At 41.5% G+C, this 22,471-nt stretch overlaps 1 protein-coding gene across 1 annotated transcript; it reads right to left on the bottom strand.

Moving 5' to 3' along the window:
* Positions 1–241: 241 nt before the first annotated feature.
* PERP (p53 apoptosis effector related to PMP22) lies at positions 242–17,873 on the bottom strand. The gene is made up of 3 exons (XM_010337585.3): positions 17,364–17,873; positions 5,816–5,956; positions 242–1,731 (listed from the first exon to the last, which is right to left on the bottom strand). Exons 1-3 carry the CDS (start codon positions 17,575–17,577, stop codon positions 1,505–1,507), a joined length of 582 nt encoding a protein of 193 aa, XP_010335887.2. The 5' UTR covers positions 17,578–17,873; the 3' UTR covers positions 242–1,504.
* Between the last annotated feature and the right edge of the window lie 4,598 nt (positions 17,874–22,471).

Genomic DNA, 22,471 nt, shown 5'->3' with positions numbered 1-22,471 from the left:
AGATATTGTTTAATGTGTGTATAGGGTATTGTTTATTGAGGAAAAAGTGCAGGGAGTAGGCTATTAGAATTCATTAACCTCCACTCAAAAATCGGTTTTGGACACCTAAAATGAGCAAGGCCCTTAAAACTGAAAAACAAAAACCCACTTTTTGTTATATCCCATGTTCTTGTTACCCATTTCTTTTTTAAATTCCCTTCCCCAGATTTGAAAAAAAGAAAAACTACAAACTGGAAACAAGTTTAGAATACCTGGTTTATTGGGAAAACTTCATAATGCAAACTACAATAGGCTTTTTCCACAACTTACAAAATAATAATGTGATATTTAAAATGAATTGGTTTTCAATATGTAAGTAGAAATGGTAAAAAATTGTAACAACACATGTGATGTACCATACATACGCTATTCAGAGCAACTCAAATCCCCAAATTCTTGTGTGGCATGTTTTACATCAAATATTGTATATGTTTACCAAGAAAGACCAGGATCTTAACTATACGTAGGTTTCTGCCTAACAGTTGCAAACTATCGGAAGCCTGTGTATATGATAGAGCCCAGATAAACCTGAGATTTAGAAAAGCCAGCCATTTATTCTCCTGAGGCTGTTTTAGTGGCACTTTTGTGACAGGCATGGCCCTCCTAATGCTTTACTATACAACCTAACCAGATCTATCAGTCATGATAAATTAGACCCAGTCCATCTTTCAATCTAGTCTACTCTGGTTCTAAACATATAAACACAAAACACTACAGATTTCTTAACATAGCCTTTTCCCACACCCTAACCCTGTAAAGAACTTTAAAAGACACAATTTCATCTAAATATTTCACACTTAAAAGAAAGCCTTACTAACTGCAGCAACAGGTTTGGACCACAAAACGATACTTTCCTAGATGACATATTGAGTCAACATGAAGCTTAGCAAAAATGAATTATTCAGGATATTAATGAGAAATTCTCACAACCAATATGCATTTAGGAAACTCTTTTGCTTTCCTTTAATAGTCTGAAGGCTTGAAAAAAAACTTTTTTTTTTTTTTTACATTTCTTTTAGACTGTTGAGTCATTGATAATTTTTAACATTATCTTCCTCTTCTCCTTAGACCTTAGCAGACTCAATCCATTCTATCTGAAAATAACAAGAACTTGATCAGATTATTAAATCTTGGAAACCTCATTTTTACCTTATGAAGTGTTAATGTTCATGTTCATATTCTCTTACAAATATAGTATAAATGTTATGGATAGATAAAAGGAAATATTGTGAAATTAGTTATATTGTGTAATTAGTGAAAAGACACAACTTCATAAAATGTAATAAAAGATGAACATGAAACTATAACACTACTTAAAAAATATTTTCTCCCAAATTATTTTAGCATTTTTGACTGGTTTACTAATAAAAACACTGCAAAAAAAAAAAAAAAAAAAGGGTTCAAAGTCGCCTGGAGAAACAGCTTCCTCTCTGGAGTCCGTCTCAGTAGCAGTGATTTTCTCAAGTTAGGCGGAGGTGTAGAAGTACCTAGGCTTGGCATTGCCCAGGAGGTCATCTTCATAGTTTGGGAGGCAGCAGAAGAAGAAGGCACAGCCGATCAGGATAATCGTGGCTGCCCACCCAAAGCCATAGGCCCAGTTGTAGATGTAAGTGACAGCGGGGTTGGCATGAAGGTTGAAGGTCTGGGTGTACTTCACGGGGTAAATTACCAGGGAGATGATCTGGAACACAGCTAAAGGGAAGAAAAAAATCCCAAGCTATGAATGCATACATACATGAAGGAATGAACACACAGTAATGACAGATGAACTCCTTCTACCAAGTTTCTGCCTTAAAATAAGTATAAAATCTACCTGGAGGCAGAAGGAATCTAGGGAAGCACAGGCCAAAAAAGATTCTTGACTACTGTGTGTAAGAGACACCTGGCACTAAGCAATATCACACACACGCCAAATAGGTGAAAAACCCACAGAAGGTAATTGGAAAACCATTCCATATTACATAAGCATTATATATACTAAAGCAAAACAGTGCAAAACTGTGGCATACAATAGAAAGCAGGACAGTAAAAAACTATTTTTTTCATCTTTGTGTTTCCTATACCAAACACATACTTAATATGTTCAATGTTAGCAAAAATTACATGTATTTATATATATATACACACACACAGGCGTGCACACATGACTCGATATTCAGTAACACATCACTGGAATATTCATTCAGTAAGTAAATGAAACAATGAACTAATATTGAGAATGGTCAAGGGAGAATCCCCAGAAAGGCCTGCAGAGGACGTGGGAATCTGAAGAGGAAGCAGACATGGAGGGCGGGCAGGGGGAATGGCATGAGGAGGTACGGTGGGGACAGAAGTCAAAGCAGCAAGTGATCACAGTGCTTAGGGAGGAGTGTGTGAGGGTGTGGAAAGCAAAACGTGAAGATTGCTAAACTCTGGTAGAACAATCACATTAGTACAGTTCTTACTCATCTTTCTGATAGTATTTAAGCAATTTCAAATAAAACGAACATTATTGAGTCTACTTTCGTGGTTTTTTCCAGTGGACATGCATAATTTTATAAAGCTACAATGAGTGTATACATGTGTGTTCTGCACCCTTTTAACTTACGATTTATATGTGCATTGCCATGTCAAAGGGTCTGAACAGATTTTAGCTTTTTAACCATAAGACACTACCCTCCACAAGGAGGCACCAAGTGGCTGTGGCCTCCAGGAAAGTATCAGGGAATCCGATGGTAATCCTCACCACCCTTTTTTCTACCATCTAAATTCTTTTCTACAGCGCCACACATGTACCCTGCTGTCGTTTTCTTTTTCTTTTTCTTTTTTATTGCTAGAAAGGCTATAGCTGTTTCCGTATCTGCATTTGTTGCTTCTAATTCTTAACTAAAACGTTCCTCTTCTCTTGCAATTTACAAAGGACAATCTTGGGGCAAATCTTAAATACTTATCTACTTCTGGTATACTTTAAATAGCAAACTCTTACTACTTAAGTTTGTCATTTGCCACCACATACTGTGTAAGGCACAAAAGCAATGCTGCTCTACGTTGGCTTCTGATTTTCTTAGTAATAAATATTTAATGTTGCTATTTATCCATTCTGGCTCATCATGTATGCGGTCTTTATAATAGTTTGGATGAATTTCTGCAAAATTTAAATTGTATCAGTATTCGATTTTTCTGATGTTTAATATAAGAATATACAAAAATTTAAAATAACTGTTTCTATGAAACATATCTTAAAAGTCAAATAGGCCTTATTCTACATTACCACTAAAAATGTGTTGAGATTTCTAGACTTTTTATTCTTCTAAATACATTTTCTATTCTATTTTTCATACTTGCTAAAGGAAAGAATGAGTATTAAATTACAAAATGAAAACACTGGGCTAAGCTGATTGTTAAGCTGTAAATCTGTTGAAGTTCACTGAACCAATTTTCTTTACAACAATAGCTCTGCTACCCTGTCACTGTGGATGGCCATTGCTACATCTTTTTGTTGTAATGCTATGTGAGAGCAATGAATGACAGAGTTTTACTGGGATATTTTTTTATTCTGGTAAAATATACATAAAATGTATCATGTTCACTTTTAATTGTTCACTCTAAGTGTACAATTCAGTGGCATTAGATAAAGTCACAATATTGTGTAACCATTACTGCTATCTATAACCAAAACTTTTTCATCCATACATAAACTCAGTATCTCTTAAAAAATAGCTCCCCATTCTTCCCTCCCCACAGCCCCTGGTAACTTTTATTCTACTCCCTGTCTCTGTAATTCCAGGTAGCTCATGTAAACGGAGTAATATATTTGTCCTTCTGTTCCAGGCTTATTTCCCTTAGCATAATGTTTTCAAGGTCCATCACATTGTAGCATATATCAAAATTTCATTCCTTTTTGTGGCTGAATAATATTCCACTGTAGGTATATACACATGTTGTTTGTCCATCCATCTGTCCATGGACACTTTGGTATTTCCAAAGTGTATGTAGTGAATAGTGTTGCTGGAAACATGGGTTACAAGTATCTTCAATTTCTTGTTTTTAATTCTTTTGGATATATACCTAGGAGTGGAATGCTGGGTCATATAGTATTTACTAGGATTTTTCAACTAACATTAATGTCTTAGTGTGTCATTTTCTTTTTCTTTTTCTTTTTTCTTTTTTTTTTGTTTGAGGTGGAATCTTGCTCTGTCACCCAGACTGGAGTCCAGCAGGGCAACCTTGGCTCACTGCAACCTCCATCTCCCAGGTTCAATTGACTGTCCTGCCTCAGCCCCCCACGTAGCTGGGATTACAGGTGTACACACCAAGCCCAGCTAATTTCTGTATTTTTAGGAGAAACAGGGTTTCACCATGTTGGCTAGGTTGGGCTCGAACTCCTGACCTCAAGTGATCTGTCTGCCTCAGCTTCCCAAAGTTCTATGATTATAGGAATGAGCCACCACGCCCGGTCTTAGTGTGTTATTTCTAATGGTGATTTAAACTGGCATCTACAGGAGTTTTCTAAGACGTGTGAAAGGAAGATACATCAAAGGTGTTTCTTTGCTAGGGTCTCGTAAATTTGAACTACAAAAATAACCAAGTAGAAATGAAGGTGGACATCAACCAGGTTCTTTACCTCTTTTGTGCTTCCAAGTCATTTCTGATTTTAAAATATTATTCCAAATGCAAACTTTGAAAATGTGAGGATCAGGAAGTAAACTTTATTTTTAATCCAGAGAAACTGCCGAACGTGCCACGAGGACGGCCAGGCTGTGTCTGTACCAGCCGGTTCTCTGAGGCAGTCTCCTTCCCACTCATCTGTGTTGTCTACGGCCCTGCCAGCTTAACTCTTCAAAGCTCAGGGAACCAGCCCAAAGTGGCCTTCCTCCTGGCTCATGCGTGTTCATACAGACCCCTTCTAGTCATAAGGCTTCTGACCTGTTTCCAAGACCATCTGCTCACTTTGCATTCGTGCCTCAGATCTGTAGCTTGATTTTCTGTTTTGGTCCGGCAAGCCTAAACTGGTGTGTTAAGAAATGACCTGTGGCCTTGCTTGGCTGCTCGCAGCACCTTCTCTTTTTCCCTCCTTAGAATGTCCGGTTTTACTTCTGAATCTAGCTCTGTGGCTCGGGTCCTTCCCCTTTGACAGATTTCCCTAGTGCCAGGCACCTGACTAAAATTTCCAATAATTCATCTCCTAAAATCCTAGTTCGTACTCCATCAGAAAGTGTTCACCCTGGCCCTGCACACCTGAATAACTAAATTTCTTCACATCACCTGTGCCTGGACCTCTGTCTCCTCGCACAGGTCCCATGCTACAGATTCCAGCTCCGGCCCCTCCCAGGGTCTTCTATCTCACAGCAGGACACCATTTCAGGACCCCCATCATAAGATCACAAGACTCTTTCCACAAGGGAAATGGTGCAGGAGCATTCAGGTCCCCTTGGCAGGGGGCTCACAGCAGGCCAGGGCTGGGGACCCCTATGGGGATCACCGCTTTTCCAGGGCTGACACAGCCTAGTTCCTTGGGTAGAGGAGTCAGTGGATAGGGCCCCCTAAGAGAGATATGGGCATGCAGAGTGACACCCTGGTCACTTGGGTAGGGAGTACAGAACACTGCCCAAGGCACAGGAGGAAAGGGAGCCAGATCTTAAAACACATCTTTCCTCTGTCACTTCTGCCCTTGATGATACATTTTCTGAGAACAGGTTGGAAACTGTAATTGTCATGAGTCTTCTTTGTGGAATTGACCATTCCTAAGTTGATGCCTACTGAAGACATAAATGAAGACTTGCTGACACAGTCTTACCAGCCAAGGCAAGGAGACCTCCAATCACTCTCAGGAAGACAAGCATCTGGGGTCCACAGAGAGCGAAGAAGGAGAGGATGAAACAGATCACCAGGATGATGAAGCCACAGAAGAGCATGGCAGCTGCTGCTCTACCCCACGCTGCAAGAAATGAAAGAAACGGCAGTTAACAAGACAGACATCCCAAGTTTAGAAATTACTTACCACAGTATCAATAGGGTTTTGGGCTTTTTCCCCCGACTAGTTATGTTTGGATGGAGGGAGAGTTTTTCTTTTGACAATACTTAAGCATCTCCATATTTCAAGAGAAGAACAAGCAATTAATATGTAAGAGATTAATATACTGAGACTCAGAAATGCCTTCTCCCTTCCTCTAGTTTTTGGCAAAAGTTTACATCTCTGAAGTGAAAGTCAAACTTCATTAAGCTGTTTTTCATGTAATAAGGTTGCCACATAACGGGTATATTTATAAGGCTCACCCAGGTTCTAACTCAACATGATCCTAATAAACAACATTTTTGGTACTTAACAATACAAATTATACACTCTTTAGGAACTGTTTTAAATACCTTTAAGGGATCTTTGTTTCATACTAACGTTTGGTTCCGTGCAAAAATAATCATTGAAAAAAATATACTGATGTCTAGGTAGATGTGTTAAATAAAACAGTTTAAGTGTGGAGAAGTAGCTCTGACCGTGTAACCGGCTTGGAAGCAAACTACTTTTCTAAATTTCTGCCTAAATTTTAATTTCTTAGGTATTCAAACTGTGTTGCACAGGAGATCTTATGTATCTATCTTTCCCCTAAAAAAAAAAAAAATCAGGATGTGATGGAAATCAAGTTCTAGGTTCGAAGGCCTAAGGCGCACCTCCAGCCATGGGGCATTCTATTCTGCACTGAGGAAATACAGAGATCCATACTGTCCACACGAATGGTTCTAGTCAACAATGCCTATCCTTCAACCCGCACTGAGTGTTAAAATCTCTTCACACACAACCTTCCCTCTAGCGGTAATACCTCGTAACATTCAGAACATGCATTAGCTCACAGAATCCTCACAACAACAACTTTTTTTTTCCATTTTATTATTTATTTATTCATTTTTAAGACGTAGTCTCACTCTGTCACCCAGGCTGCAGTGGTGAGATCTCAGCTCATTGCAACCTCTTCGTCCCGGGTTCAAGCGACTCTCCTGCCTCAGCCTCCTGAGTAGCTGGGATTACAGGCGTGCACCACCATGCCTGGCTATTTGGTTTTTATTTATATATATATATGTTTTTAATTTCAGTAGTTTTGGGGGTACGAGTGGTTTTTGGTTACATGGATGAATTGTATGATGGTGAAGATTTTAGTGTACCCATTACCTGAGTAGTATAAATCTCACAATAACTTCTTAAGGTGCACACTGCTATTGTTTCTATTTTAGAAATGAAGGATATACCTAGACTTCAAAGAGCCTGCCCATAGCCACACAGCTAGTAAACGGTTTAGACAGAATTTGAGTTCAGCCTGTTTGAATCCAAAACACAACTTTTTAAAAGATATAATTTACATGCTATAAAGTTTGCCCTTTTAAAATGTATAATTCAGTGGTTTTTACTATATTTACAGCGTTATACAACCATCTCCACTAACAATCCAGAACATCGTCATCACCCCAGAAAGAAATCCCGTGCCATTAGCAGCCACCCTCCCTCCCCTCTTCCTCTAGCTTCTGGCAACCACAAATCGACTTTCTGTCTCTATAAATTTGCCGATTTGGGACCTTTCACATAAATAGAATATCATATACTATGTGTCCTTTTGTGACTGGCTTCTTTCACTGAGTATAGTATGATGCGGTTCGTCATGTTATAGCATCAATCAACACTTCATTCTTTTTGATGACTGGTTAATATTCTATGGTGTGGATATGCCACTTTGGTCTATCCATTCATTTGCTCATGGAAGATCATGCACGCTTAACCGATTAGCCTTCACTGCATGTGAAAAGGAGAGGCGTGAGTCACATACCCTCCGCCTCGGCGTCACCCTTACTCTGTAACACAGCACAGCTGACAGTATTTGTCCTCACTTAATTCTAGGTTGTTTGGCTGGTCAAGGTGAGGCAAAGATGTGAGCTGGCAGAAAGAGCAAGGGTGTTGGAGCTGCGGGACTTCGTTTGTCCCCTGCCTCTGCCCCTGCCCCTGTTGGCCATACTCTAGTCTCTGCATCTGTTAACCAAGGCTAAAAATGCCTGTCCCAAGATGATGATGAGGAAGAAAGCACACCGCCGTAGTATCAGGAACTAACTCCCCAGCCTTCGCAACTCAAAACCTTCCTCCTGTGTCCCTGTGGCTTTTCTCCAATATGTGTTTTTATTTTCTTCTGCATTCGCAAGGTTCTGCACCATCCCATAAAGACTGTTCCTCTGCCATCTGATGCATTTTTCTCTCTTCATCTGTTAGAGACAGACCTGAACGTGCCCTTCTCCAACTCCCATGCACCTTCCAGGTCTTCTTCTAGATTCATGAATGATCGGGACTCAATAGATTATTAAAGAGATGAAACACTTTTCTGTCCCAGGAACAGTTTTCACATGAGTTAGGTCAGGATCGTGGTGAGACTGTACCTGACTGGGCCTAGTTTTGTGTGGACAATTTTTATTACTTTCCTCCAAATCTTCTAGCTCTTCCTGTCAGACCACTGAGTGATTTTAGAGATAAGGTTAAAATGGGAACATTTATTTTAAAATAGAAAGGAAAAGGAAAGCCAAAATGTGAAACTCATTAAGTCTCTTTTCTCACTTTTGCCTTGTTCTTCAAGTAAGATAACTCTTAAGAGAACAGAGACCGTACCTTGGAAAGAACATTGATTAATCAGACCTCTCAAAGTATAGCCCACAGACCACAGAGGGAAAACAGGCAGGGGTGCTTCTTAAAAAGATACTGATTCCTGCCGGTCGCGGTGGCTCACGCCTGTAATCCCAGCACTTTCGGAGGCCGAGGTGGGCGGATCACGAGGTCAAGAGATCAAGACCATCCTGGCCAGCATGGTGAAACCCTGTCTCTACTAAAATACAAAATTAGCTGGGCATGGTGGTGCACACCTGTAGTCCCAGCTACTCGGGAGGCTGAGGCAGGAGAATTGCTTGAACCCAGTAGGCGGAGGTTGCAGTGAACCGAGATCGTGCCACTGCACTCCAGCCTGGTGCCTGGTGACAAAGCAAGACTCTGTCTCAACAACAACAAAAAAAAGATACTGATTCTTGTGCCTTCCTCCAGACCTACTGAATCAGAGCTGGCAGGCAGCACCCAAGAATCTGCATTTTAGTCATGTTTCTTACATCCATAAAGTTTAAGGACAATTTAGATGATTAAAGTCCTTATTAAAACAGATGCAGCACTACCAAAAATGAGTGTACAGCTTTACGCATGTGACCCACTGTCAATTACAATCTCATTCTTTAGACTTTTTTAAATGGCCACTGCTAATTGTTAAGTTCAATTAAACCCAATAGTTAAATAAGCAAAAAAATTTTATGAGTTCACAAGTTTGAAACTTTGCAATGAAATATATCTATATATGCATGTAAAAGAATGCAAACATAATTAAAAAATTGCCTAGCGGAATGTGAGTTTTCAATAAAAACAGGCAAAACTTCCTAACAAGGAACCTATTTCAATAACTAAACTTTGATAATCACAGATAAAGGTTTGAAAAGTCTAGCTAAATAAATTATATATAATATTTCTATAAGGAGTAATATAATTTTACTTATTTATTTGAGGAAAATTAACATAAAAAGATTATTACTATTATATTTCATCTAACTTTATAGCTGAAGTATAATTTATGTTTAGTTTCAAGTGCTTGGAAGGAATTAAACTAAAGAAGTGGTAAGCGAATTCACCTAACCTAAAGCCAACAGGTGAACATCAATATAGGAATATTTTAAGATCTTTTCCCACGCTATGTTAAAACAATTCAGTGACTGTCTTGCTTATTTAAAGTGCTGAGTCTAGAGAAAATCAAAATGGAAAATTAAACATTTTGTCTTGAGAAAGACTGCCTTGGAATTAGAACATGTAAAACCTGCTCCTTGCATCACGGAAACACCCACATTGAATCACTTAACTATCATTTAAGACAGGAATCTTGGCACAGTTCCTAAAGATCTTGACTAATGAATAACAGATGTCTTCAAGTAAAGCAATCTGCCTTGTCATGTCAGTGACTGTTTAGACCAGGCATCCCCAGACTTTTTACACAAGGGGTCAGTTCACTGTCCCTCAGACCATTGGAGGGCCGCCACATACTGTGCTCCTCTCACTGACCACCTGAAGTGCGGTGGGGGGCCGGATAAATGGCCTCAGGGGGCCGCATGCAGCCCGTGGGCCGTAGTTTGGGGACGCCTGGTTTAGACCATCCCAGGTCTGAGCAGGGTCCTCCCAGCCCACTGTTTTGTCTGAGAAGGGGAGTATCAGATGTGAAGACTTAGGACATGAGTATTCTCCATGACATACATTTGGAAAAGCTAATAACTTTATGCCCTAGGTAGCTGTGGTCTCACTTAGTTACCCAGAACGAGCCTGATATCTACAAACTGACCAAACCCTTTGGGAGCTGTTTATATTTTTATATTATATCATGGTCTAAATTATACCCTATTTGCCAACCCCAGTGGAAAACATCAATTTTTAGAAATTGTCCTAAAGGTACATCTTTCATGATTCAATAGACGGTCCTCAGTTTTTCAAAGGCAGACTATCCATCTGTAATATGAACACAAGTTTGTCTTTCATTACTATTTTATATACCAAATTTGTGTGTGTGTGTGTGTGTGTGTGTGTGTGTGTGTGTGTGTGTGTGTAAGTGTATGGGAGAGAGTAGAAAGGATTCTCATTTTCAACTGTCATCCTCTGGACTGAGACCACAAAAGCATTCAGTACTCTAGGTAAACAGATGCTGTGTTTCCATGCAGGAATGTTTTTGTTTATTTTTCTTAAGGAAAGATCAATTTGGTGTTTTATACATGTAATTAATATATTATATGTCCTAACTTTATTTTCTAAGTACAACTTGGAAAAGTTCATGTAATCAAAGAAACCAGCGGCATTATAAATCCAATTTTAAGTGATATTCATTAGATGAACAAAAGCTTATTAAAGTTTGCTAGCCCTTGCAAAGATTCAACATTAAATCAAGAACACAGAAACCATTTAATGGTCACTAACAAAACTTCTAGGAAGTGTTTTTAAGTTTTTTGTATGAGAAAACATGCTATGTTTTTTTCCAGAAATTACATACCAAAAAAACACAAAATGCTGCAAGGCAAATACAGCAAGGAAAAGGCCAGTAAGATCAACCAGAAAAGCAAAAAAAAAAAAAAAAAAAAAAAAAAAAACAGAAAAAAAATACCTTAAATGTCAAGCTAGAAACAGACCAGCCACAGTGGCTCACGCCTGTAAGCCCAGCACTTCAGGAGGCCAAGACAGGTGAATCACGTGAGGTCAGAAGTTCGAGACCAGCCTGGCCAACATGGTGAAACCCTGTCTCTACTGAAAATACAAAAATTAACTAGGTGTAGTGGCATACAGCTGTAGTCCCAGCTACTCAGAAGGCTGAGGCATGAGAATTGCTTGAACCTGGGAGGCAGAGGTTGAGGTGAGTTGAGATTGCGCCACTGCACTCCAGCCTGGGCCACAGAGGGAGACTGTCTCAAAAAGAGGTCAAGCTAGAAATGATAAACTGAAGCTTGAGAAAAGAAAATAAACTTTTAAGGCAGGAAGAACATTGTTAATATTTTTTTCTTTTTTTTGAGACGGAGTTTCGCTCTTGTTGCCCAGGCTGGAGTGCAATGGCTCGATCTCGGCTCACCGCAACCTCCGCCTCCCGGGCTCAGGCAATTCTCCTGCCTCAGCCTCCTGAGTAGCTGGGATTACAGGCAAGCGCCACCATGCCAGCTAATTTTTTGTATTTTTAGTAGAGACGGGGTTTCACCATGTTGACCAGGATGGTCTCGATCTCTCGACCTCGTGATCCACCCACCTCGGCCTCCCAAAGTGCTGGGATTACAGGCTTGAGCCACCGCGCCCGGCCATTGTTAATATTTTTTAAATTGTTGGTAAGACTTTGGAGACTGTCACTAATTTCTCCCTCAAAGGTAGTCCTCCTTTTAACGAATCTGCTGCATTCTTCAGTAGTTTTAAACGTGGCCTGCCATCCTACTCCATGCCCTGTGACACCAGTGTGGCACCCAACCAGAGTCCAGTCCCTTTCCAGAATGCAGGACATCTGTCAATAATACCAAAGATTCTGTATCATCCAAGATTTTGTCACATTTCTTCACATTGTTTCTATAAGTCTCTTGAAGCCAAACACAGACAAAACTGAAGACTGGATAAAACCACAGTTCAAAAAATAAAAAAGATCCTACCTACAACTAAATGTAACCATGGGAGAATGATATATTCAAAAATATAGTTTTGCATATTCAATGAGGCGGTAATCCACAGTGATTTGGTCAGTGCTTTTGAAACTTAAAAATCCTTGCCTCCTCTGGGAAGTAGTTAAAATGCAGATTCCAATTTAGTAGGCCGGCAGCAGACACTGGATGTCCAACAAACACCCACATAATTCTGCTGTGGCTTGTTTGCGACAATTTGAGCCACATAAATCTAGAGGACAGCTTAGAGCAGGACCCCAAGAATTTGCATAAAAAGACACCATTCTGCAGAAGTTCAGGAAGGCAGTTAAATGGCTCAACGGAGAGATGGCAGGGAGAATATATGGGACAGCATTCCACAGCTGGTGTGAAATTCTTTACATACTCCGCGTGGCCTCCTGAAACTGATTACTCCATTGCTCTGTTACTTTAACCCTTAGTAACCTTCTTTTCGAGGATTTATCTGATCAACGATGGGAGAAGCCATTCTATACAGGAAGGGGTGAAAACAGTAAACAATCTAAAGACAAGATAACTACTAGTGAATCTGGGATCTACCCTCAAATATTTGAACATCTGTCAATGAAAGAAGGCTGGAAAGTAGGAATTACACTGCTCTGTCAGTTTAAGAGAAGTACTTGGAAACAAACTGTATTATCCAGGGAAAAGAACTAAGTTGCTGAACAAGGGACGAAGCTTAGTCATGGGTGCTGTGGATGGGTGCGGGCTTTGGCCAAAGCTTGACCCCAGTGTACTTTAATTCCCTTTTAATTATAACATCCCAGGAGTCTGCACCCCTTAACAGGACAAACACAAGTTAGGGGACACTGAGAAGGAATTGAGGCTCTCTGGGGTGGCTACTGCTGAGTGAGGCTTATGAGGAATGAGTGGCCTGGACTTTAGATTACTGGGTCCTAAACGTCTAGAGTTTATAAATCATACCTACTTTAAAAAATTATTAAATCAATAAAGTGGCCAACTTTTTTTTTTTTTTTTTTTTTTTGCTGTGTAAGGACTTGAATGCATACATGCTTATGCAAAGAGTAATCTGTCTGCTAATGCCTAATTACATAAATTAGGAAAAGGTTTTATTTTATTTTATTTTTTTTGGAGACAGAGTCTTGCTCTGTCACCCAGGCTGGAGTATAGTGGTGCGATCTTGGCTCACCGCAACCTCTGCCTCCTGGGTTCAAGCAATTCTTCTGCCTCAGCCTCCCAAGTAGATGGGATTGCAGGTGCCCACCACCATGACCCGCTAATTTTTTTGTATTTTTAGTAGAGATGGGGTTTCACCATGTTGGCCAGGCTGGTTTCAAATGCCTGACCTCAAGTGATCTGTCCACCTTGGCCTCCCAAAGTGCTGGGATTATAGGTGTGAACCACTGCGCCCAGCCAGGAAGAGTTTAATACCTTTCTCTATCCGACTCCCCACTGAAAAAAACCATAATCTCAAATTTAAGTCTTTTCAATCATCGGTCCCCAACCTTTTTGGCACCAGGGACCAGTTTCATGGGAAAGTTTTTCCACAGACTGGGGTTGGGGGGTGATTTGGGGATGATTCAAGTGCATTACCTTTATTACGTACTTTAGTATTATTACACTGTATAATATATAAGGAAATAATTACAGAACTCACTATAATGTAGAATCAGTGGGAGTGACAGTCTGTGGCCTCAGGGTTGGGGACCCCAGCATTAAGAGGAATTTAGCCTAATGTAAGCTATTGACTTGTGCTTACTTTTCTTATTTCTTATACATTTGAGAGCCACAGGGCTAACTGACCTAAAACTATTTCATGTAATACTGATTCTTTGACTTGTCTAATGGTGATTTCATGTTAAAAAATAATCGATGCATTCTGCAGTATGCAAAGGGTGTCTTTGGTTAAAAACAACGACAAAAACAGTGGCTCTGCACTTCCCAGTTTGGATTCAGTGCAAATCCTCACCGACTCCCTGTTCCACTCTGGCGCATAAACTTGTCTCCATTATTCCTCACTTGAACAAGCTGGAGCTTGCCCGCCGTTTGAAATCTACACAGTTGAGGCTGAAAATGTCCTCCTGATGTATTCTTTCTTAAAAACTAGAAAAGAAGGTGCCAGCGGTGCCAAACTAGTATGAGTGAACATGCATTTAAATCGTCATTCAAATGTCACCTATAAGTAATATGTGAAATTTAAATGCATGTTCACTCATAGGTGACATTTGAATGACGATTTCAATCATTAATCTACACATTTTCTTTTCCTGTTTTGACAAATATAAACCATGATTTTTAACAAATTCGAACAAGCACGTTTTAAGCTGGGTATTAATTTAGGCTGGGACTATCATGCCAAAGACAATATTCAGCAAATAATTTGTCACATTTACAAGGAAAAATGAGGTGACTTGGTCATCTGAAATTCTTAAAGTGTCAATAACCGTAAAATATATCATCTACTTTTTATATAGTTCTAAGGAACTATGTATCTTTATATAACATCCATATTCATTAGGATTATTGTTAGTACTTGCCAGGAATAACCTGTCTTCACTACCAAAATGAACATATTGTTATGAATACCAACTAAAAAGAGAGGTGTTGAAACACTTTTTAATAAAAAAGTCTACTTTCTTAATCGTTACAATGGTAAATCAAAATAGTTATTGCCTAGTACACATCAACAAGTTTTCAAAATGGATGTATACACTCAATTCTCTATGCAGAGATCTCATTTTAATCAGCACCATCAACCTTATTCTTCGTTGCACAAGATACTCTGTGTTTGTGCGTACGTGCGAGTATGTGTAAACTGCTTACTTCATTCTAGATAAAGAACAAGCTCATGTAAATATATGGTTTTCAGTAAGGCCTTACTGAGGCTACCTGAAAATCTTGAATTCATAGATGCCTAGATAATCACTTTACAGTGTCGGTACACACAACTTCTACAACTGTGAGGCAGAACTAGCCAAGGTGCATGCAGGCAGTGAGGCAGAAGTCTAACAAGCACATAAACTCATCTTTGACCACAGCGGCCAGAGGCGGCTCTCTCCTGGTGGCTCCATATCTGTTCTCTTCTTCCCACAGCCACCTCACAACAGCGGATCCCGGAGTCATGATTTGATTCTAGATCTTGAGCAAGAGCCATGTGAAATGCATTACTGGCACTTAATTACCTTTACAAAGGTAGCAGGAACAACTAATTGGAGTTGCTAAAGCTACTACCATTTCTGAAAATCAGTCATGCTGCATTATAAACGGATTTTTCAAGATCCACCTAGAAAATCCAGCTTTTCCAAGGGCCAATTTCTATGTCCAATTGAAAAACTATACAATGATTAGTGTTTTCTTTACAATGAAAAAATTAACATTTTAGACTTTAACTAAAACTTCAAGCAAACTAAGAAAAAAAAAATACCCTGCTTACTGGCACTGTATCAGTCTGAGGTGGAACAGCCACACCCTAACAAGGTGAGCTCATCCTGCAAGGCAAGAAAAAGAAAAATGGCATTGTGCATGTTTCACAAGAGGGCTGTGGTCACAGCCAGAGCCTTGCAGGTCACACCATGTCCCGGCAGTCAATGATCACGGGTTCTGCCAAATATCCCCCCACCCGTCGAAGGCACACTAACCTTACTTCATAGGAGGAGGATGTGTATACTTTGGGTCTGCATTAGTCTTTGGAGTAGGGTATAATTATCAAAATCTTTTTAAAAACACACAGGCAGACCTGTTAGGTCCCCTACAACAGACTGAGTTCAGCTGCATTTTAACTAGAAGATAGAGGTATATTATTTCAAAAAAAAATAATTCCCTTTAAAAACCTAAAAGACTGGAGATGATACAAACCTGGGCTGGCACAGTGTTTTGTCAAGTTTTCAGAGAAGAAAACACACAAACGGCAAGGAAAGCTGGAATTTTCTTTAGTGTTTACATTTTATTACCTGGGTAATGGGGACCATGCTTCCTATTGTGGGGAAGTTCATCATGAGAACTTCCAAAGGATTACACAAAAGAAAGGGCACCCAGCTGCTAATATGGTCCCCCGGAAACACAAAGAAACAGGATTGGATTGGAAGCCCTGAACCACTTCAAAGAAAGAATCAAGTCAATGGTAATACTAAGAAATGAAAAAAGGCAGGGTAGCTTGCTTTCTCCGTTTAAAACTATTAAACCCAGTAGGTAAAGCCCGTTTGGCTCTAAGATTGTGTTAGACTCACACAGCCCCCATCTCCACCTACACACACATTGCTAATCACAATAGACCCAGCCGCGATTCCCAGCTGTGATTCCCTTCCACCCCTAGGCAAGGGGAGGGGGCTCCCCACTGTGTAAGAAAATGCCTTCTCCGACTGGAGCCACTCCCCAGTCCAGACTTTGAGCAAGTTAAGCAGGGACGCTTCCTGGATGCTGGGAAAATGGAACGCCGTACTTCATCTGCCGGGTACGATCAATGTGTCAACTCTGCTTCACTTCGCGGGTGCAGGGAATGTGTTTGCTCTTTAGATTTCAAATCAGATTAAAATAATTAAGTTTCCTAATAGCAATCCCATGCTTAAACCAAAGGACACTCCCTAGAGCAAGAGCAAACGAGAACTAGTCTGACCGGTAAAAAGACTGAGGTGTCTATTGAAATCGTTAACTGCTAAAACCCAGGCTTTTTTAGATGGGAAAGTTTCTTTCAGCTATTTCAGGTTAAACGAATCCACTAATATTCGGGAAGGCACGTTATTTCAATATTTATATTTTGATCATAAGAAGAAACAGGAGGAAGAGAGAAACGGGAGGAAATTTCAGGTCTCCAAGAAACTTTGTTCATTATATTTACTCATCTAAACCTGCAAAGGCTGAAATAATCTTTCGTACGTAACCGACAAATCCCAGGGAAAAAACTACACAGTTTGAAACAGGGCAATTTTTTTTTTTCTTTTTCTGAGCTTGGTGTTGGCCACCCAAAGCTACTGCTGGTGCACTTGGTTCAGGTCAGATGCACGAACCCGAGCTCGCCCTACACAGGCATTCCGAAAAGCACCGGCTCCCCCGACCCTGTGAGGGCACATCACGCGCGGCGGTTTTGGCAGGCCGCTCAGCCCCGAGGGCTTCCTGGAGGCGGCGGCGGGCGGGCGGGCACTCACCGTACTCCATGAGGCTCTGACAGCCGTCCTCGTAGGACCCGCTGCCGCCGCCCTCGTGGAAGCATCTCCACCACAGCGAGGACGTCTGGACGTGGTCGCTCGACTGCAGCCAGCCGCGGCCGGCCAGCGCGATGATGTCGAAGGCGATGGCGCTGAGCAGGAGCAGGGGCAGGATCCAGCGGCAGCGCTCGCAGGCCAGGCCGCAGCGGATCATGGTGACGGGCGGCGCGGGGCCGAGCGGGGCCGAGCGGAGCGCAGCGGGGCGGAGGAGCGCGCGGGGCGGGCGGCGGCGGAGAGTGGCCCGCGAGCGCGGGCGCCGCCACAAAAGGGAACAGGCCGCAGGGAGGCGGCTCCCGAGGACGCCGCTCCGGGCGGCCCCACCTCGATTCCGGTGACTCAGAGCGCGCCCGCCCCGACCTGCCCGGCCCGGCCAGGGCGGGCGGGGCCGCTGGTAAACAGGCGGGGCTCGGGTGACCCTGGGCGGCGGCGGAAGGCGGCCCGAGGGCCCCGCGCGTCCCCCGAGCCTCCCGTCCCGCCCGCCTGCTCCTCTCCAGGCGCGTGCGTGTCTTCCTGGCGCACCAACACACACACGCACACACACACACACACACACACACACACACCTGTGTATCAGCACGGCGCCAGCCGACGATCTGACCCCGGCGTCGCCTCGCGGCGCGGTGGTCAGCAATGCCATGTTTGAGGGGTGTTGTGATTGCTCCTGTGGTTAAAGGCTGCACTCCTTTGCCTGCGTGCACCCCAACCCAGAAGCCCGTCCCTGACCCCTGCTGACACAGGTGACCCCTTCCTCCCAGGCTCTGCCTTTGCACTTTGGACCGTGACTCGCCGGGTGCTCATCTCTTTGCAGGCCCGTCTTTCCTGCAGGGTTACCAGCTTTTGGAAGGCGGAGGCGCTGCTGAATGTATCTGTGTGTCCCTGGTGTCCAGCACCGTGTCTGGATCCCAAGGGGGGCTCCGCGAGTTTGATGAATGAACATGTAATATAACAAATGCTCTCTTTTCGGAAACGCTTCATCTGGCTTCCGCAGATAATTTCATGTCGGCTCTGCTGCAGTCCACTTCCTATTACGAATCTCTAACCTATTCAAACTTCACTTTCTCTACTCTTCATGTACTATTTTGAGGTTTTTCCAAATAAAAATCACACATCAGCGTGCAACCTGCATCTAGAATCCGCCTCCCCCTGTCCCGGGTTGCCCTGGGCTAGCTCCCGCCAGAGTCCTGACTCCTCAGGTGTGGCGGGAGGGTGGGGCGGCAGCCAGGTGTGTCGCTGAAGACAAAGGCGTTCTGTATCAGGCCCAGTGTGAAGACCATTGAGAGTCCTTAATAACAGCCTGACTTAGAACCAATAGCCCTGTCAGGGATCTTGGCGGCCTTGAGCAAATCACTGAAACATCTCATGGGGGCTATGTCTTAACCCTGTGCCTGCAAACATTTCTGAATCCCTTACGTTTTCTGTTAATTTAATATAAAAGCAGTGGGAGCTACTGGAAAATATAAAAATTGTATTCCAATTTGGCATGCTCAATAGAAACAGAATACTATTTGACTTATGCTTTTTTTCTGGCAAATTTTGAGGACAAATAAAACAAAGGAACGGAGAAAGTATCTGAAAACACATGAAATAGTTTCCCTAGCCTTTATTTTACATAATTCAAGTTTTACATAAACCACATCATATATTTTGATTACAGGCTGATATTTTCACTTTCAGTGAACACAGGAAGGTGTTCCGCCAAAGTTCACTTTAGAGCATGTAAGTTTCACGAAGAAAATTGTGATATTTATGTTCTCGGGGTTTTCAAAAGGAATGAAGATATTTGTTTAATTAGCTATGTATATTCATGAGGAAAAATGTTCTTACAAGTCAAATACTGATCAGAAGCAAAGTGGCTTCAGACAAAATGAGAGTTTCAAAGGCGTCTTATTATCTCTGAATAATGTTGGACTTGATCTACCTTCTTTTTGTTATTCATTGAAACCATTTCCTATGGACGTCAGGAAAAGAGCTCACTAATGCTGAGGTGAATACAAGGAGATTAGCTCTTCACAGTTTCTGGAAGAGACCACACTGACCCTGGTGGGGTCCCAACAATAATATACCCAATATGTGGTACAGAAATGTGGAACCAGATGGTTCAGGTGTACGTGCTTTCCCATATTCGCGGTGTGACATAGGGCAGATGACTCCAGTTTTTGATGCCTCCGTTTCCTCATCTGTAAGACAGACTAACCTCAGTGTTATGTAAATGAGTGTTAAAAGAGCAAATACATCTGAAGTGCTCAAGATAGTACTGGCATATAGTAAAGGTTGATGATGATGAGTTTTCACGTAGGTTTTCCACTTCAGAAGATCGAAAGAGGGGAATGTCCATGTTTCTAAAGGGCAACTTCTATAGGTGAATGTCAACTGTAAGTGACTAAGTTATTTTAGACAATGCAATCGTTCATCCTAGCCATAGGCATAAAATGATGGCTTGTAGAGAACAGTAGGCAGCTGGATAGTTCCCCCTGCTGGATAATTTAGGGATTGCGCCTGAGCACTGAGCACTTGACAAAAATGTAAATTGTACCTAAAGTTTTTTTTTTAGTTGAGGCTTGACTGACATACAAAAAAAGTATATATTTAATATATACATCTTGATGAATTTGAAGATAAGTACATGCCCATGAAACTATCACCATGAAAAAAAGGTTTTATTTTTATAATTTGGGGTTATGGTTATAAAATCAAAGACTGTTACAAAGAAAAATAAATATATATATAATTTTAAGAATAAAAATTGTTAGAAAGTAATAATAATAACAGCTAACAAACATCTTCTGGGAGTTTACCATGTGCCAGTGAGTGCTTCACATCCACCTTATGAGGTATACACCAGCATCTCCTTCATTTAGACGTAGGATTGAGACCCAAAGAAGTGAAGTAACTTGCTCAAGACCACGCAGTCACGAGCGGCAAAGCCAGGCTTCCACCTAGGAGCTTAACATCAGAGATAGTGCTGTTAATCACAATACACACGCGTAAGAGTTTGTACATTTCTTCAAATGTCTCCTTCTTTCTTCCCTTCTTCTTGTCCTTGTAAACACCCAAACGCCTCCTAGCTATATCCCAAGCTGTAGTGACATGATCCCCCTGCTACCATTCTGGGCACGTGTGTGGGACCGTTGGGCCTTTGACGTGTTTCTTTTGTGGCTGTCCGGTTCAGTCTTTGGATGAAGTGCCCTCCAGTGGCTATGGAGGGACTGAATCTCCTCCGGACGTCGCAAATACTCCCACTGTCAACCATTTGCAAAGATGCAGGGCCTTATTTTTCACATTTAGCATTAATGAGATCACGTGATAGCTGCGGACCCTTGAGAGTCCTTAATAATAGCATAGCCTGCGTTAGAATCAATAGCCATGATCCAGAAAACCAAGAATGTCCTCTGTAAATTAACAGTGACTGTGAAGACACAGTAGACGTCAACCGAGGATTCTTCTACCTCACCCCTGTCAGTCCTGCTCTGACCTGTTCACAGGAGCTGACCCCTTGATCTCAGCAAAAGCTTACTTCCATAGGAAGCTCCCAACTAGATTAAATTCCTGTTACACATCCTCAAAGCCCTGTGTGTCTTTCCTTCAAATCTTTTCTCACAATTTTAATTATACATTTATTTTGAATAGTTTTCATCCACTCCCACCACAATGTAAATTCAATGCTGACAAAAGCGTTATCTGTTATCTCTCACCACGGTGTGCACAGCACCCAGTGCCTGGCTCATAATAAAATTCCAAGAAACACTTGTCAAATGAACATGAGAATCTGTCTAGTCTCAAAATAACTCAGAGGGTCTCTGAGCACTCTTCCTTTTAGAAGGTCTTGTTAAAATTGTCATCCGTATTCTATCTCCGCATAATATCCTGTGATTTTTCCCCTTGATTTCATTGACAGATAATAAGTCCTCTCACATTAAGTGGAGACTTGTCTTTCTTCCATTCCTCCATCGCTCACCTCGGGCGTGTCTTCTCTTTGGCTGGCTGAACATCTGTTATTTTAACTTTTTCGGTTTCTTTGTCAATGTCTTGACCCTTCTCTGAACAACCTAGATTTTCTTTTCACTCATAATATGTGGTGCCCAGAATTAAACCTAGCACTCCGGGTGTGATTTCAGCAATGGTGACAAGAGAGCTTTTGTCTCCCTCAGAGAAGACATGACACCTCTAGTAATAGAGTCCAGATATGTACCTTTTTTGTTGGTCTATGCAGATATCCGTCATAGTAAACTCGTGCTCAACTAGAACCTGGAAGATGGGATTGCTTGTGCAGTTTGCACTGTAAATTAGTGCTTTTCTTATGAGATGATTGTTTTTATCCCGGTCCTATGTCATCATTAGAATGACCATGATGCTGGCCTGCCAGCATCTTCACCAGTCTTTGTTCTTTTAGGACAATACATTTGCTCCTTATTGTGGCTTCTTGTTTTGTGGATCTGTCTTCCATATATAGAGTCATACAAGCCACTGATAACCATTGTATTGGAAAAAGGACCAGGACATCATGGTTCATTACTTGACAATTCATTCCAGACAGACAACTCTCTCTGTTGGACAATACTCCTATCTGGGGACATAAAGCAAACACCTGTGAAGCCAGTGTGAGCCACAGAAGGCAATAGAAGGCTTCTCTGAGGATGTGCGACTTTAGTCTTTCACAAGACAGAAAGGAGGGGTGATGACTTTCCGGATTAAGTGGCCACCTTGGGTGAAGGCATGGGCTTGGGAATGGCTGTAAGTATTTTAAAGGTGTTTTATTTATTATTTTTTCAGATAATGACTTCCCAGTGAACATAACCAGCCCATAATTTAGCATCTGAATTATGGAGACTTTTAGAAATACGAATCTAAGGAGGGTAGCACCTTTAGCCAAATTGCAGAATGCTGGCAAATCAATTCAGTGCTCTGTGAAGCAATGTATAATCATGTTTTTGTTACCACCATATATCAATTCAGTGATAACTTTCTTTCTTTTTTTTTTTTTTTTTCTTTTTTGTGAGATGGAGCCTCATTCTTTGGCCCAGGCTGGAGCGCCATGGCACGATATCGGC

Source organism: Saimiri boliviensis, chromosome 4 (assembly GCF_048565385.1).
Source record: "Saimiri boliviensis isolate mSaiBol1 chromosome 4, mSaiBol1.pri, whole genome shotgun sequence".
In the NCBI taxonomy this organism is placed as follows: domain Eukaryota; kingdom Metazoa; phylum Chordata; class Mammalia; order Primates; family Cebidae; genus Saimiri; species Saimiri boliviensis.
Note: the sequence above shows the minus strand (reverse complement) of the source record. Positions and strands in the feature narration are given on the sequence as shown.